Source organism: Corvus moneduloides, chromosome 9 (genome assembly GCF_009650955.1).
Source record: "Corvus moneduloides isolate bCorMon1 chromosome 9, bCorMon1.pri, whole genome shotgun sequence".
Lineage (NCBI taxonomy): Eukaryota > Metazoa > Chordata > Aves > Passeriformes > Corvidae > Corvus > Corvus moneduloides.
The window spans coordinates 22,984,530-22,999,722 of record NC_045484.1 but is presented as its reverse complement, the minus strand read 5'-3'; the positions used below and the strand labels follow the sequence as shown (position 1 = coordinate 22,999,722).

The following is a 15,193-nucleotide window of genomic DNA, read 5'->3' as shown; positions in this document are numbered from 1 at the left end:
ATTGACGTGGCTGCTGTGGGTTGAATGTGGCAGGAGTCCCGTTAGTATTTCTGGTAGGCATCCTTTCCAGGAGCAGGGAGAAATGGATGAATTCAAGAGTTTAGCTGGGGTGTGGGGAAGATGAGTAGAAGAGGCCCCGTGAGTACCATCCTGTAAATGCCTGTGCTCCTCTGGCTCAGCCGTGCCCCTGTTCCTTGCCTTGCAGAACACGTCCCGACAGCCTGTGCCCGGGTGGATGCGCTGCGCTCCCACGGTTATCCTAGAGAAGCTCTCCGACTAACTGTTGCCATAATCAACACCCTGCGACTGCAGCAGCAAAGGCAGCTGGAAATTTATAAGCATCAGAAGAAAGGTATGAGTAGAGCTACGTGAGAAGTGTCTTGGGATGTCTGGCCGGGGTGTCTCGGTTGGTTGGAAAAGTCTTTTCCCCCTCCAAGAATTGTGCTGCCCCATTCAGAGTGGCAGAAGTGGAGGGTGGGCAGCCCTGCAGAGGATTGGTCATGTCCTAGGAAGACAAACTGAGTTGCTTGAGCCAAGCTGGGTTGACACCCCCATGCTAAGGACAGAGCTGCCCACATGCTGTCTTCAGGCTGCTGGAGTAGGGATGTTCTTGTTCCCACTGTCACTGTGTCTGGTTGCCTGTAAGGGTTGCCCAGGCAAGTGCTGCCTGCATTAAAGAGGAGCTGCCTGACTGCAGAGCAGCAGTAACTGGCTGTGTGTGCTACTTCCACCTTGCATTTCCTGAGTAGATGTTCCAGGAGACAAGCCCAGTGTTCCTCCTTTTGCAGTTGCAATTGGCAGGGAGCCGGGGTCAGTTACTGCAGCACTGCTGAAGGTCAGCGACTTCTGGTCCTTCCCAGCTCAGCCAGCTTGAGATCACCAAAAGATGGAGTTTTTAAGAATCACTGGAAGTCTTTGTCATCTCAGGAGAGATTTCTGCTTGTGTTTCCAAAACATTCAGGTTACCACTGCAAATCAGTCCATGAGCTGCAAGTCTGGCATTACGGACCTATAGAGGGACTCTGCTGACCCTCATGTCCTCTTGGAACAGAGAATGAGTTGCTGCATCTTATGTGGCCTTAGGGACACCTTTTTTTGTGTGTGTGCCTGCTCCCTCAGTTATCTGTGCAGGGTGGCTGCTCCTTGCTACTCCTTGCCCTTGTGAACTACCATGCCAGAGTTGGCCCTGGAGGTCCCTGTGACCCAAGTTGTGGGATAAGAAAAGTCCTCTGGTCTCAGAAGCCTCTCTGGGTGCGGAACTTGTCTTTAAATTCCTTACTTTTACCATTGTCCTGTTCTATTTTATCCAGAGCTGCTGCAGCGAGGAGCAACAACCATCACCAACCTGGAGGGCTGGGTAGGCCACCCTCTGAACCCCATCGGCTGCCTCTTTCTCACCCTGACTGAAGCTTGTAGATTAGAAGAGGAAAATTGCCTTGAAATTTCAGGTACCAAGTGCTCCTCCTGGATCTCTTCCTGATGGCTGTGGCTGAGGTGGGTGCAGATCTGGGGCTCTGGACACCTGGGCTCTGAGTCCCCCCTCTCTGCCCTGGCAGGAGCAGCCAGGGCAGAGCTGCAGTGCAGGCAAGGAAGGCAGTGAGTAGAAAGAAATAGAGTTTTCCCAGCCCCAGGGTTTGCAGCCAGAGCAGAGCAGGGATGAGGCATGCTGGTCCAGGGGAAGGCTCTGGTGTCAGCTGTGCACTCTGTTGCACATGTCTTGGGTCTCCTGCATCTCCTAGTGAGAGCAGGAAGGGAGGGTGAAGCCCGTATCTCCCTCAGAGAACTTTCATCCATTGTTTCTGGGTAACTGAAAGCAGGCAGGAAGAGAAGTGTAGGTCTTCTGAAGTGAGAGGTTTTTCTCTGCAATGATTCTGCTATCTGGGAAGACTCTTCTAACCCCACTGTATCTCCTCTCCCTCCTTTCAGATGCTGGGGACTCCAAACCCCCAGTGTATCAACATGTGCCCGTTGTGACCGGCAGCCAAGACAGTGGCGAGTCCTACCTGTCCCTGGCCTTAGAGGTAGCCCTGATGGGGATGGGTCAGCAGAGGGTGATGCCTGAAGGTCTCTATGCCCAGGACAAGGTGTGCCGCAATGAGGAGCAGATCATTGCCCGGCTGCAGGACCTGGAGCTGGACCCGGTGCTGGTGCAGACCCTGCGGAAGCAGTGCATCTTGCTGCTGGAAGGTGGGGACCTGGTTCATCTAGCTGACTTTTGTGTCTTAGCCAAGTGTGGGTAACATCTCTGAGGTGCCCTTTTCAAAATTTATGCCCATCGTGCTTCTTCCTCTCTGGATGTGGTGCAGAGACTCTAGCATGGCTACTCTGCCCCATCGCCTGGCAAAGCAAGCCTTTACTGGCATCCCTAGAAAAAGACCAACTCAGAGGCAATATGGAGAAGGGTGCTAAGCACATGGGCTCAGTTTCTTATTTTCTTTTAGAAAAGGAAAGAGCAGCCCTGGGTCCAACTTGAGTAACATGCCAGGGAGCTGAACAGCAGATCCTCAGAGCTTTGGGGTGGTGCAAACCCCAGCCACAGATCCTGCTGTGCTAATTATGGCTGATGGGCTCTGCTTCTACCTAGGTGGTCCCTTCAGCGGCTTGGGAGAAGTCATCCACCGGGAGAGCGTCCCCATGCACACCTTTGCCAAATACCTGTTCTCTGCCCTGCTGCCCCATGATGCTGACCTGGCATACAAGCTGGCTTTGCGGGCCATGAGGTTGGTGCATGTTTAATTCTGTCTCTGCCCCCCTTTTTGTCTCTTTCCTATGCTTGGTGGGAATCTGGGATGCTTTGCAACTTTAGAGCAGGGATGAGAGTGGAGACAGGCTTGGAGCTTGCCATCCATGGGATCTTGTGCAGTGTGTAGGGCCACTGGGCACAGCAGCAGTGCAAAGAGGTTCCTGCTTTCCATTTGGATGATTCCTAGTTTATCAGCTCCATCCGTATGGATTTGCATGGGTCCAATAATGTCTGCTGGCCCCCTCGCTCCAGGCTGGACCACCACTTGCCTGTCCCTGTGACAGGCATCCTCTGCCTGCGGGTCCCAGGCACACACAGAGCTGTCATCTGCCTTCTGTCTGCCAGGCCTCGGGCACCCTGCAGCCCTCCCTGCCTGCAAGACGGGCTGTTACCCTGGCACAGATGGGCGGATGGTTTGCCCCAGGCTCCAGGGTGTCGCAGAGCCAGGTGGAGAACACAGTTGCACTCTGCTCTCCATTAAAATGCATCTCTGTCTCTGGGACTGGGAACACAGCTGATGCTGAGAGCTGTCCCATCTCCCTCCCCTGTGCATGACGCACTTCAGACATCAGCTCATGTACTGCACTGTTTTGACAGGGATGGGTTCTGGAAAGGCTGGAGTTTCCCCAACAAGTCAATGCTTGGAGGACTGTTCAACTCCAGAGCATCCCAGTGCTCTCTCCCTCTACCACTGTTAAAAGTCCTGGCCCAGACCATCACCTTTTTTGCAGCATTTCTGCAGTGACATGGGTCATCTCTCCCCAACACTGGGGGAAAGTTTGAAATCCCCCTATCCTGGGAAGAGCTGCTCAGCCCTAATAAGAAGCCAAGGGCCTCTGTGGTCTGTGGAGACACCATGTCCTGCCAGACCTGAGACCTCTGGCCATCAAACAAGACCAAGGGCCCTAGGGATGCCATCTGTTAGTACCCATCCCCTGCTCCCAGCTAGGATTCCCTGTGTTGGGGTATCTATGTCCAGGGCTGGAAAGGTTGGGCTTCTGCTGCCTTGTGGTTACCTCAAGCCTGCAAGCAGGGAGAGCAGAGACACTTGGATGCTCTTCATGTCCAGGGCGGTTTCCCTCCTGCATAATTAGCCATCAAGTTAGCAACAACAGCACCAACTCAGGAGTTTAGGCTGGTGATGTTGAGACTCCTGCTCCCTTTCTTTAGGCTTGCTTCTCCCTCAGGTTTTCCAGGCTTTTAGATATGCTCACAAAATCAGGCAACCTAACCTGGCTGCAGAGGCCCTGGGGAAATGTGCTGCTGCTTCTGATCATAGCCAAGTGTTTTAAGAAGAACCAGATGATACAGTCAGGAGTTCTGCTGGGTGCTTTGACATGAAAGGAGCAGGAGGGGAGGAGGGATTTTATTTTTTTCTTCCTTTTTGTTTTCTCTGAGGTCTGTGCTTTTCCTTACAAGTTTATAAATCACTCCACGGATCTTTCTCCCCCTTTCAAGTCAGTCTGAGATTGATCCCCGTGCCCATGTGTTGAGCACGCAGCCTTGGGAGCCCCACACATGCACAGCAGCAGGATGTGTTCAAAGGCATTGCTGCAGGCAGCTGCCTGCAGGCAGCCCCTGCCTCGCCTTGGCAGCACCTCAGGGAGACGGGGTGAAGCTTGGGCTGGGCTGGGTCTGATGTTGCCTCCTCCTGCTTTCCCTTCAGGTTGCCTGTCCTGGAGACCACAGCACCATCCGGCGACGTGACTCACCCTCACCACCTGGTCTCAGTGGTCCCCAGCAGGTACCCACGCTGGTTCACCCTGGGGCACCTGGAGTCACAGCAGTGCGAGCTGGCCTCCACCATGCTCACAGCAGCCAAAGGTCGGTGGCAGGGCAGTTCTGGGGCAGGGTTGATGGGACGATGCTGCACAAGAGCATTGAAGGGTTTTTCCTGGAGAAAAGAGGGAGCTGTTGCTTCTGGTCCCTCAAGCACTGGCAGAGGTGACTGGCTGGGTGCCCCACTGACAGCCTGCTGTGGGCAGGGCACGGTGAGCTGGCCTTGAGAATCTGGAGTTTCTGGAATTCTTGTCCCAAAGGGCTCATGGTCCAGCAGGGCAGGATGGGAATTTCCCATGCGGTGCAGGCAGGCCTTGCAGCCATGGTGCTGCAGGTCCTGGGTAGTGCCCTGGGTGATGCAGGACCATGCCTGCCCTGCAGCACAGCCAGCTGCCAGGTCAGCAGTCCATGCCAGGCATGTCGTGGGGTCATGCCATGGTTTAGTTTGAAGCTGTTTATCCTTTCTGTAGGTTACGGGCGGGTTCGGTCGGGACGGAGACGGATGGAGAGATCTCTATAAGCAGGTCTTGGGACACAGTCGGTTTATTGTAAAGGCGTGGGTATTGGGGCACTGCTCAGAGCTGCTAGACTCAGCTCTGAGCAGGCCCAAGAGAGTAAGCAGGTGAGAGAGAGAGAGAGGGTGTAAGAGCAAGAGTGGAAGTAAGAGTAGAAGTGGAAGAGAGGAATAGAGAATGTCTGAAGTTCTGGTTACAATACAATAAATCATCTTCTGTACTGAATATTCTAATTGTCACTAACCAATCTAATACAAGATACAAATCCTATAGCATTTACATGCAGCCTATAAGAGTTCTTATATTACCATAGAGTGTTACATCTTAACTTCTAAAAACTACTCTTTGGACCCCTTCTGCTGAGCTAGTAGGGTCTGCTCTGACCCTTGGACCTGCCTGCAAGCAGAGGGTATTGTTCAATCAAGAGGGGATTATCTTCAGTGGCCATACCATTGTTTTCTAGTTGTTCAGTAACTAAGACCTGGTATTTCAAAAGTGGCTTTCATTTCGATGTTGCCTGTAGTTTTCATATTCCCAAAATCTTTTGTCAGGCAATCATATTTCCAAGGTTTTCCTGTTCCATCTTCCCCAACACCTTTCACCTCTGCTTTGTCTCTTCCAGCCCTGTAGTAATGATCCTGCGTGGGCTGTGGGAGGGAGAAGACCTCCCTGTGCACCAAACCACAAGTGGCTTTTGTGGGAGATGGGATCAGCAGTGCTGGGTGGGACACTTTGGTCCCAGCTGCAGAGGGCTTGTGAAACACCTCACTGGTCTCTTGGGCCTCTTTGGTTCCTGCCCAGGCATTATTATGAAGGCGAGCACAGGCTTTTCATTAAACATCCCCCTGACCAGAAACCAACCCCAGCAGGATGGCAAGGGTCTTGTGTCCCGTGAGGGTCAGTGAGCCAAGCAGTTGCCACTACCCTCTGATGTCCTGGTACTGCCAGCCTGGCAGAGAAGGTTTTTCTTTCCCAGTGAGAGGGAAGGAAAATGAGCTGTCAGAAAGCTCCAGCCTTGCTGCCTTGGCAGCCTCTCCTCTCCTCTCCTTCCATTCTCTTCCTCTAGGCTGCTTTACCAGGGCTGATGATGTCCTGCCCCTGATTTGCAGTGCCCTGATGAGGAGCTGGCACTTGGCTTATCCTTTAGGTCTTTTTCTCCCTTCCAGTGCCTAATGGGATGATATTTTTATGCTGGGGATGTAGGGCTGTTGGATTGCATCTGTTTTTCCCACCGTCCCCTTCCTCAGGTGTTCCCCTGCTGCAGCACGTCCCAGTGTGATCCTGCAGCCTCTCTTGTCCACGCCCCCACGAGCCATTTTAGGGAGGCTTGGATTTTGGTGGCAGTGCAAGCGGCTGCGGTGGGTGGCAGGTGTTATCTTTAGCTATGAGTCACCCGAGATGTCTCCGTGTGTCCAGGTGCAGCACTGGGTTTTTCACACGGCTGTGCACGATTTAGTTGTCTTTGGATGAAGTTCATCTGCTCAGTCTGTGACTGGGAGTAGAAACAAAGCTGGAACCTAATGTGGCATGTTGGCACCTGTGGTCTGCACACACCTCAAAGGTCCCACTCCCCACACTGTGTCCCACAGGGACTGATAGGAGGATTTCCCAACTTAGATGCAGGATCATGATATTAATATGCCTGGGTGTTGTGCCATGAACCCCCTTCTTTGGGGATAGCTCAGCCTGTCTTGGTTGTGAGTGCTGTGTGCCTGACCTGGGACATCGAGGACCAAGGTGCAGCAAGTCTGGGTGACCCCAGCCCAGTCCTGCAGAAGGGACTTGCTGGGCAAGGCAGCGTGTGCAGCAAACAGCCTTTCCTCTTCTTCCTAATGTTCTTGGATGAAGACTGATGTTTCTGCAGCCATTCAGTACTAGGCATCTCCCCAAGCCCCTCCTTTTCTGGGAAGAGGCTGCTGTACAGCTGTCAAACTTGAGGCCAGGGTGGAACATCCAGGTGCCTGGAGATGTCTGCTAAAGACAGGACGTGTCTGGGATCACTCAGGTTTGTTTGTCCTCTCTGAGAGGATGAACTTGAGTGAGGCCGGATGCTGTAGGGTGTATCACTTCCTGGGGAGGGTGCTCCATTTTCAACTGTTGGACTGCAGGACCTGATCCAACATTGCTGTGTGTCCTTGTGTGTGTCCAGAGGGGCTGGCCATGGTGAAGGGCAGGCAAGAGATGGGGCTCCAGGGCAAGTTGGGGGGATGCCTGAGCCATCTGACTGTTCTTGCCTGTGCCCAGGGGACATGCTGCGCCTACGCACGGTGCTGGAGGCCATCCAGAAGAACATCCACTCCTCCTCCTTGATCTTCAAGCTGGCTCAGGACGCATTCAAGATTGCCACGCCAGCCGACAGCAACTCTGACACGACACTGCTCAATGTGGCCCTGGAACTGGGGCTCCAGGTATGGGGTGATGCGGGGGTTGCTGGTGGCCCTTCTGCCCCCCACTCTGTGGCAGTGGTGCTGGTGATGGTCTTCCACCAAGCAGGGTGTCCCCCATGGAAGGAGTAGATTGATCCCTGTGTGGTCCTGAGCAGGGGACCTCAGCCCTGGGAAGCGCCTGTGCTCACTGTGGTTTGGGTGGAGGTGGGGCAGTGCCAGGGAGTTGGTAGCCAGTTGAACCAGAGGGATTTTTGGGGAGCACTGCTCTCTTGGGTGGCCTCACTAGAGCCCTGCAGGGCAGCCAGTCACCCCAAGTTTGCCTTGCAGGTGATGCGCATGACCCTGTCCACCCTCAACTGGCGGCGGCGGGAGATGGTGAGGTGGCTGGTGACGTGTGCTACCGAAGTGGGTGAGTTCCATGTGCGCTGGGGGGATCTGGCCTGCATGCAGTGGGAGCGGGATTGGGCATAGATATCCCTGGCTCATGCCTAGCCCTGAGCATCTGAGTTCTCCTGGGTGTCTCATTTCTTCCTGGGTAACTGAATTCACCTCAGAGCACCAGCTGGCAGGGTTGGGACTGGAGCAGTGGCTGGTTTTGAGACTGGGATGGGTGCCCTGTACCTGTGCCAGGCCAGTGGTGCTCTCTGTGCCCTGCAGCAGGTTAGCCTCTGCCTGTCCCCCTCTGCCCTGTCCCTCTTGGGGTAGAGGCAACAGCTCAGCAGTGCTGTGGGCTGGTTTTGCCCTGTCTCCGGGTCTCAGAGGAGCCCCGTGAACTGAGCCAGGTTCCAGGGCTGTGCTGTGACCCCTGTGTTTTCTTGCAGGAGTGAGGGCCCTGGTGAGCATCCTGCAAAGCTGGTACTCACTGTTCACTCCCACGGAAGCCACCAGCATTGTGGCAGCCACAGTGATGTCCCACAACACCATCCTGCGCCTGAGCCTGGACTACCCACAGCGGGAAGAGCTGGCCAGCTGTGCCCGCACCCTGGCCCTGCAGTGTGCCATGAAGGACCCCCAGAACTGCGCCCTGTCCGCCCTGACCCTCTGCGAGAAGGACCACATCGCCTTCGAGACTGCCTACCAGATTGTCATTGACGCCGCCTCCACCGGCATGACCTACACCCAGCTCTTCACCATCGCCCGCTACATGGAACACCGGGGCTACCCACTCCGAGCCTTCAAACTGGCCTCGTTGGCCATGACACATCTCAACCTGGCCTACAACCAGGACACGCACCCGGCCATCAATGATGTGCTCTGGGCCTGCGCCTTGAGCCACTCTCTGGGCAAAAACGAGCTGGCAGCCATCATCCCACTGGTGGTGAAGAGTGTGCACTGTGCCACGGTGCTCTCGGACATCCTTCGCCGCTGCACCATGACGGCACCAGGGCTGGCCGGCATCCCTGGGCGCAGGAACTCGGGGAAGCTGATGTCCACCGACAAAGCCCCCCTGCGGCAGCTGCTGGATGCGACGATAAGCGCCTACATCAACACCACCCACTCCCGGCTCACCCACATCAGCCCACGGCACTATGGGGAGTTCATCGAGTTCCTCAGCAAGGCCAGGGAGACCTTCCTCCTGGCGCAGGATGGGCACATACAGTTTGCCCAGTTCATTGACAATCTTAAACAAATCTACAAAGGCAAGAAAAAACTGATGCTGCTGGTGCGGGAACGGTTTGGGTGAGCCCCGGCTCCTGCCATGCTCACTGGCAGGGTCTGGCCGCAGCACGGGGACTCGGGAGAGAAGAAGGAAGGAAAGTGGAGATCACCTTCCCCCCCATCGGCAGAGGCTGCTCTGTTCTGGTCTTCTGTTTCTTTTTTTTGTTTGTTTTCTTTCTTTTTTTTTTTTTTCTTTTAGTGTTACTCTTTCTTGGATTTAACCATTTCACACACTGAGAGGATCCAGAGATTCCTTGGGCACAAACCAAAAGGCAACCACGGGGAAAAAGGATGGTTCACTCAGCCCCCTGCCCTCCCTTGCCAATACCAAAAGCTAACCTGGAAATCTAATACCTCTTTCCTGAAGGACGTGGTCGCTGGAGGGATACGAAGGTTGCAAAGTGAAAAATCTTTACAATTATGTGGGGAATTTAACAAAAAAAAAAAAGAAAGGAAAAAAAGCGAGCAAAGAAACCTGCGACACTAGAACCTCATGCGTCACCAAAAGCGATGGCTTTGCAGAGCGCTTCTCCTGCCCGCCCGAGACATGCAAACTCCTCTATTTGTGAAGATACTTCAATAAAAACAAGTAAAAGTAACTGTTCTCAGGGATTGCTTACTAAAAGTAACACAAAAAAAAGCATTTATGATACTGTAAATACTATAGTATATGTGTCAATTATTAAATTGTAAAGTTATAATTATTTATAATTCTGTCTTTTATTTGGGGGATACTTGAAATTGTTGTGGGCTGGGGCGATTATTTTTATTATTGCTATTATTATTATTATTGTTATTATTATTATAACTATTATTTAAAAAACCCACACAAAACCACAGACAAAAAGAGGAGGAGGCACGCGAACATTTCTCAGGTTCCCATGGCATCGTCAGCAGCAAGAAGGGTGTGGGGGGGAGGCGAACATCTACTCGACTCACAGCCCTGGGACGGACGGACAGACGGATGGAGGAGCAGCTGCCCAGCACTGGAGGACAGCGAAGGAAGGAACTCGGGGCGATGCTCGCTCGGACACACGCGGACGCTGGCGATGGAGGACTCGAGCCCATCGCAGGGCGGGTGCAGGGTGCGAGTGCCTGGGCAGGCACCAGGGCTGCCGGCTCCGGGGGAGGGAGGGGCAGCCGCATCGCCTTCCCGCACCGTTCCCAGCTCTGTGGTGCAGCCAGCGCCCGGCCCTTCCCAGCTCGCCCCGCGCCGGGGGCACACTCCAGCCCCGGGCCAGTGGCTCTCAGTTTTGGTTCATTTCTTTGCCAGCGGGTTGGGAGGGCTGGGGGGACCAGGGCCGGTCTGGGCGGCGACTTGTAGTTAGAGAACGTGCGCTAGTTATCTGCTGTCTGGTTTAATTTTTTGGCAAGTGACTTGTGTCCGCGCTCCGGCCAGGAACCCGATTGTACTCGGTCTCTGTTGCCACCGAAATAGTGGTCTTCAACCAGTCTGTTTCTCTCTTTTTTTCCTTCCATTTTTTTTTCTTTTTTTTTGCGTGCGTGCGTGTATGTGTGTGTGCGACCTCTTCATCTGATGTTTAATAATAAAAGGGATGAACATTACCGCCTGCGTCTCTCCTGCCTTTCTCTGAGGTCAGGGGGTCACACTTGTACAGAGCAGTGTTGCAGTCCCCTGTGGTACCCAGCTCCTGTGCCCCAAGGAGGGGGACAGAGCAGAGACAAGGCACCCTGCCTGCTTCTGAGTGCAATTCCCTGCCACACACAGCGTTAGCAGGTCCTTGCCCATGCTGGAGACACTGCCCTATCCATGCCAGCTAGAGCAGTGTTGGTGCCCATGTGAGCATGCTGCAGTGTGGGATGGGGTGGCAAGGAGTTGCAACTCAGGCTTCTGGGGCTGCCTTTTGCAGGGTTTGCTGATCCCCAGGCAAGCTTGGCTCCGAGGATCAGAGGAGACGAGGAGGTGTCCATGGGGGAACACTCCAGGACCAGCGGGATGGTCCCAAAGAGGCTTTGGGAGCTGGAGGAGTGCCATGGTGCCTCTGCTGCCATCTCAGCCAGTGTGGCAGGGTGCTGGTGGTGGTGTGTCAGAGGTTCTCCTGCCACTTTTGCCAATTGTTCCCCCAGGTGAGTCCTGCTGGGTCTCCCAGCCCCTTGAGACTACCCTGTGTTTATGCCACATTGGCCATTCCGACCTGAGCAGGACTGTGGGACAGCTGATGCTGAGCCTCTGCCAGTGGTGGGCTGTGAGCTCCAAGCTCCCAAGCTGTGACCCTGCCAGCCTCAGGCAGCTCACTTTCCCTAGCAGAGCTGAGCACATCCATCGTCAGGAGATGGCTGCTGTGCCCTGGGCTCACATCCTCTGTTTCAAGCATGGACACTGTGCAGCCTGGCAGGGAGAGGCATCCCCCCCAAATGACTGCCATCCCTGTTTCCCCATTTTGACCTGCAGGATGGGGTTCAGGAGCTCCCCCTCACCTCACTTGTTCCTCTAGCAGCCTGCCATGACTGCCCATCTCCTTCAGGGCCATCCAGTTCCCCATCCACCCAGCCAGAGCCACACGGCTGCTGTGGAGAAGGTGCTGGTTTAATGCTGCAACCCCGCCTGGAGTGAGCCCTGTGACAATACAGGGATGACTGTGCCCAAACCAGAGTCTTGTCCCCAAGATCCCAGGCTCAGCTGTGCTTGTTGATGTGACGGGAATGAGCATGCACAGCCTCCACAAAGGCACCCACATGTTCAGGATTCATGTCAGGATAGAGGCCATGGCCCAGGTTGGCAATATAGCGTTGGGTCCCAAAACCCTCCAGCATCTTCTTCACCAGCTCGCCAATCTTCTCCTGTAGGTATGGTAAGAAACCATGCATCAGTCCCATCCAGGCCAGGGTATTTCACCCCCACTAGTACCGCCCCCCAGCCAGCCTGGGAGACTGCTGGGACATGAGCCAGCACTGCAGGTGGGGAAGCTGAGGCAGAAGGCCATTAACACAGGCTGGAAGTAGCCCTGGTTGCTGGCGATGGCCATGGCTCACCTTGGGTGCATAGAGAGCACACGGATCCAAGTTCCCTTGCAGAGTGACATCTTTTCCTATCTGTGCACTGCAGCAGGGAGGAAGCAGGTGAGTTGTTGCATGTGCTACAGAGGCTGAAGGCAGCCTGATGCCTGCAGCCCCCACCACGGGACACCCAGGACCCCTCAGTGCAGCCCTTAGAGGCTGTAGCATGGCAGCCCAACTATCCCCACCTTTAGAGCAGCAATGTGCAGGCCTGGGATGGCTCAGGGCAGAGGAGGAGGCCAGAGTACCTGGCCTGGGGTCCTGCCCAGACACCTGAGCCCTGTGCCAGACTCTTACCGAGCTTCCTGGGGCCGGATGGTCCAGTCGAGACCAACCACCTCGTAACCGGCGTGGGCCAGGTCGCGCAGGGCGTAGTGCGCATCCTTGGCAAAGACGATCTGGGGAGGGAGGAGATGGGCAGCAGCTGCTCTGAGTCAGACCCCTCTCCACAGGCTGGACTGAGGGAAGCAGGTACCAGGGGATGCACCCCTCTCCAGCAGCCCCCACACATCAGGGTCAATCCAGGCAGCCCTGACTCACCATGGGCACCAGGGGCAGTGCCTCCTCCTTCAGCTTGCTCTTGACAGCCTGGGCAATATCTCGGATGTAAGGCAGGGCGAAGTCCTGAAACAGCTCCGGGCCCAGGTGCCCTGCATGGGACTCAAACAGCTGGAGTGCCTGCCAGGGACACAGAATCCTTTAGGCTGGAAAAGACCTTTAAGGTTATTGAGTCCGAAGGTTAACCCAGCACTGCCAAATCCACCAGTAAAGCATGTCCCCAAGTGCCACATCTACTTGTCTATTAAATACCTCCAGGGATGGTGATTCAACCACTTTTCCATGGGACTGGGAAAGCAGCACCTCAGTCTCTCCTCCTCCTTCCAGATGCTGGACCCTCTCTGGTCCCTGTGTCCAGTCCCTGCCCTCCTTCCTGGCCCTGTACCCATGCCCCAGGACACACCTGCGCTCCAGCAGCCACTTGCCCCACCAGGTAGTCAATGATGACATCGGTCAGCAGCTGCAGCAGCCGGTGGCTTGCCTCGGGGTGACGGTAGAGCCAGCTCTTGGCCTTGGCCATTGTAGTGGAGCCACCACCCTCAATCATGTAGGACATGAGCGTCCACTGTGGGAAGGAGAGAAGTGAGGAGGGTGATGGAGATGAAAGAAGACACAAAGCCCCAGTCACAGTGGTGAACGTAGGACCTGCGAGCAACCCAGAGCCTGGGGCACAGCTGCTCCTGCACTGAATGCTCCCCCTAACGCACCCATGTAGCACCCACAGCTGGGGGTGCCATAGCTGGTGTCACCCCAGGAAAGCAGAGGAGCCCATCAGGGGAACCCACACGGAGGAGCCACATCACCTACCGGTGCCCCCGAGAAGCCGATGAGGGGCACCTTGCCCTCCAGGCTGTGTCGTGTCAGTGTGATGGCCTGGAAGACGTAACCCAACTCCGCGGTGACATCCACCTTCTGTCGCAGTTTCAGCAGATCCTCCACCTCCTTCAGGGGCTCTGTGAACGTCGGTCCTTTGCCAGGGACCATGACAACCTCCATGCCCAGTGCCTGGGGACAGGGGAGATGGAGAATGGGGCAGCCCTGAACTCTGCCCCATTACCAGCTGCTGTTCCCCATGGCCATGGCTCTCACCTGGGGCACCACCAAGATGTCAGAGAAGATGATGGCAGCATCCAGGGGGAATCGTCTTAGTGGCTGCACAGGAGAAGCAATGTTAGTGAGGGGTTGTGACTCCCTCCCCATGGAAGACCTGGTCAAGCCCATGGGGTACTGGAGTCCCCAGGGGCTGCACAATTTCCTGAGACCACCCAGGATGGCCAGAACCAAGGTTTTTCCCCATCTGGGCAGGGAGAGGGGACACACAGACCCCCGAGTGGTGCTCACCTGCAGCGTCAGCTCACAGCACAATTTGGGGCTCCGGCAAGTGGCAAAGAAATCCTGTGACGCCCGTGTCTCCCGAAACTCTACAAGGGATCAGCACAAATGTTACCGGCTGCTTGCTGATGCCCTCTCGCCACCCCCCGCACACCTCCGCCGCTCACCTGGCAGGTAGCGCCCTGCCTGCCGCATGCACCACACCGGGACGTGCTCTGTCTCCTCCCCGCGCGCCGCGCGCAGGAACGTGTCGTTCTTCAGCTTGGGGAAGCCTTTGGGGCTGTGGAGCAAAGAGCAGGTACAGACTGTCACCCATGATTCTGGGTGCCCTGCCAGGCCCCCACGGCTGGGGCAGAGGGTGCCAGCGTCAGCGGCTCGTCCCCACTCCCTGACCGCAGAAGAGGCTTGCGCCTAGCTGTGACAAAGGTGATAAATTCTCCCCACCACAGTCCAGGACCTCTTCCTGCAAAGGACAGCGGGCCCCCCACCCCGGGAAGAGGCGATGCCCTGCTCAGGGCCCGCGAGATTAAGTTATCAGGGCCACCAGTTGCTCCCGCCAGGAGAGATTTGGGACGAGCGGGGCGGGCAGTTCTGCATTTCTCCCCCCGTCTGTGCCAGACAACGCGTCCCCAGGCTCCCTCGTCCCCAGCCTCCCCGCCGCGGGGCTGCTGGAGCCCGGCCTGCCCCGGGGAGGGGGACCCCGGCAACCGCGAGGCCTATGGGAACAAAGTCCCCAAAATCTCCACTTGGGACCAGTGACTTAACTACCACACCGGTGGCCTTGGTGATCCCTCCCAGTGCAGGATCAGCAACACCCGCCCAGAGCCTCTCCAGTGACCCAGTACCGGACTCTTGTGCCAGCACCATAACCCCAGGGCCACTCCAGTGCATCAGCAGTGTCCCCAGAGCCACACCAGTGTCCCCAGTACAGAAGCTCAGCACGAAAGCACTATCCTGGTCATAGCACTACCCAGTGCCCCCATAGTGCCAGATCGCCATTCCCAGAGCCACACCAGTATCCCTCGTGCAGGCCTCGGTGCCTGCCCCCATCACGACACTAGGAAGGAGCGCAGGCCTGCCCGGTCCCGGTTACTCACAGGAGCCGTTCGCCACCCTCCATCCTCCTGCGCCGCTCCCCGGCCTCTCCGTTGCCTCCCGACGCGGCGCGGTCCACCCGGTCCCGCCCCCGTCCCGCCCCGCCG

At 55.9% G+C, this 15,193-nt stretch overlaps 2 protein-coding genes across 3 annotated transcripts in view; one reads left to right on the top strand and one right to left on the bottom strand.

The window, feature by feature from the left end:
• The window catches only part of ZSWIM5 (zinc finger SWIM-type containing 5), a 98,156-nt gene extending 87,507 nt beyond the window's left edge, over window positions 1–10,649 (top strand). The window contains exons 7-14 of the mRNA XM_032117555.1: window positions 206–352; window positions 1,311–1,448; window positions 1,927–2,187; window positions 2,585–2,720; window positions 4,410–4,567; window positions 7,282–7,445; window positions 7,752–7,833; window positions 8,246–10,649. Of these exons, the coding sequence (XP_031973446.1) occupies window positions 206–352; window positions 1,311–1,448; window positions 1,927–2,187; window positions 2,585–2,720; window positions 4,410–4,567; window positions 7,282–7,445; window positions 7,752–7,833; window positions 8,246–9,108 (1,949 nt within the window). The 3' untranslated portion in view covers window positions 9,109–10,649. The remainder of the gene's footprint in view (window positions 1–205; window positions 353–1,310; window positions 1,449–1,926; window positions 2,188–2,584; window positions 2,721–4,409; window positions 4,568–7,281; window positions 7,446–7,751; window positions 7,834–8,245) is intronic.
• On the bottom strand, window positions 9,262–15,181 carry UROD (uroporphyrinogen decarboxylase). Of its 2 annotated transcripts, XM_032117556.1 has the most exons (10): window positions 15,089–15,181; window positions 14,159–14,271; window positions 14,001–14,080; window positions 13,749–13,811; window positions 13,467–13,664; window positions 13,063–13,224; window positions 12,642–12,779; window positions 12,399–12,499; window positions 12,078–12,144; window positions 9,262–11,885 (listed from the first exon to the last, which is right to left on the bottom strand). In XM_032117556.1, exons 1-10 carry the CDS (start codon window positions 15,109–15,111, stop codon window positions 11,721–11,723), a joined length of 1,110 nt encoding a protein of 369 aa, XP_031973447.1. In that variant the 5' UTR covers window positions 15,112–15,181; the 3' UTR covers window positions 9,262–11,720. The 2 variants fall into 2 exon arrangements, with proteins under 2 accessions (XP_031973447.1, XP_031973448.1); XM_032117557.1 differs by lacking the exons at window positions 12,078–12,144; window positions 12,399–12,499.
• Between the last annotated feature and the right edge of the window lie 12 nt (window positions 15,182–15,193).

What these genes read in the sequence shown, in the direction of transcription:
- UROD (XM_032117556.1), bottom strand. Translation starts at nt 15,111, where the DNA reads ATGGAGGGTGGCGAACGGCTCCT. An exon ending in TCGGCTTCTCGGGGGCACCG is followed by an intron (nt 13,225 to 13,466) that starts GTAGGTGATGTG and finishes TCCTTCCCACAG; the next exon opens with TGGACGCTCATGTCCTACAT. An exon ending in CACTGCCCCTGGTGCCCATG is followed by an intron (nt 12,500 to 12,641) that starts GTGAGTCAGGGC and finishes CTCCCTCCCCAG; the next exon opens with ATCGTCTTTGCCAAGGATGC.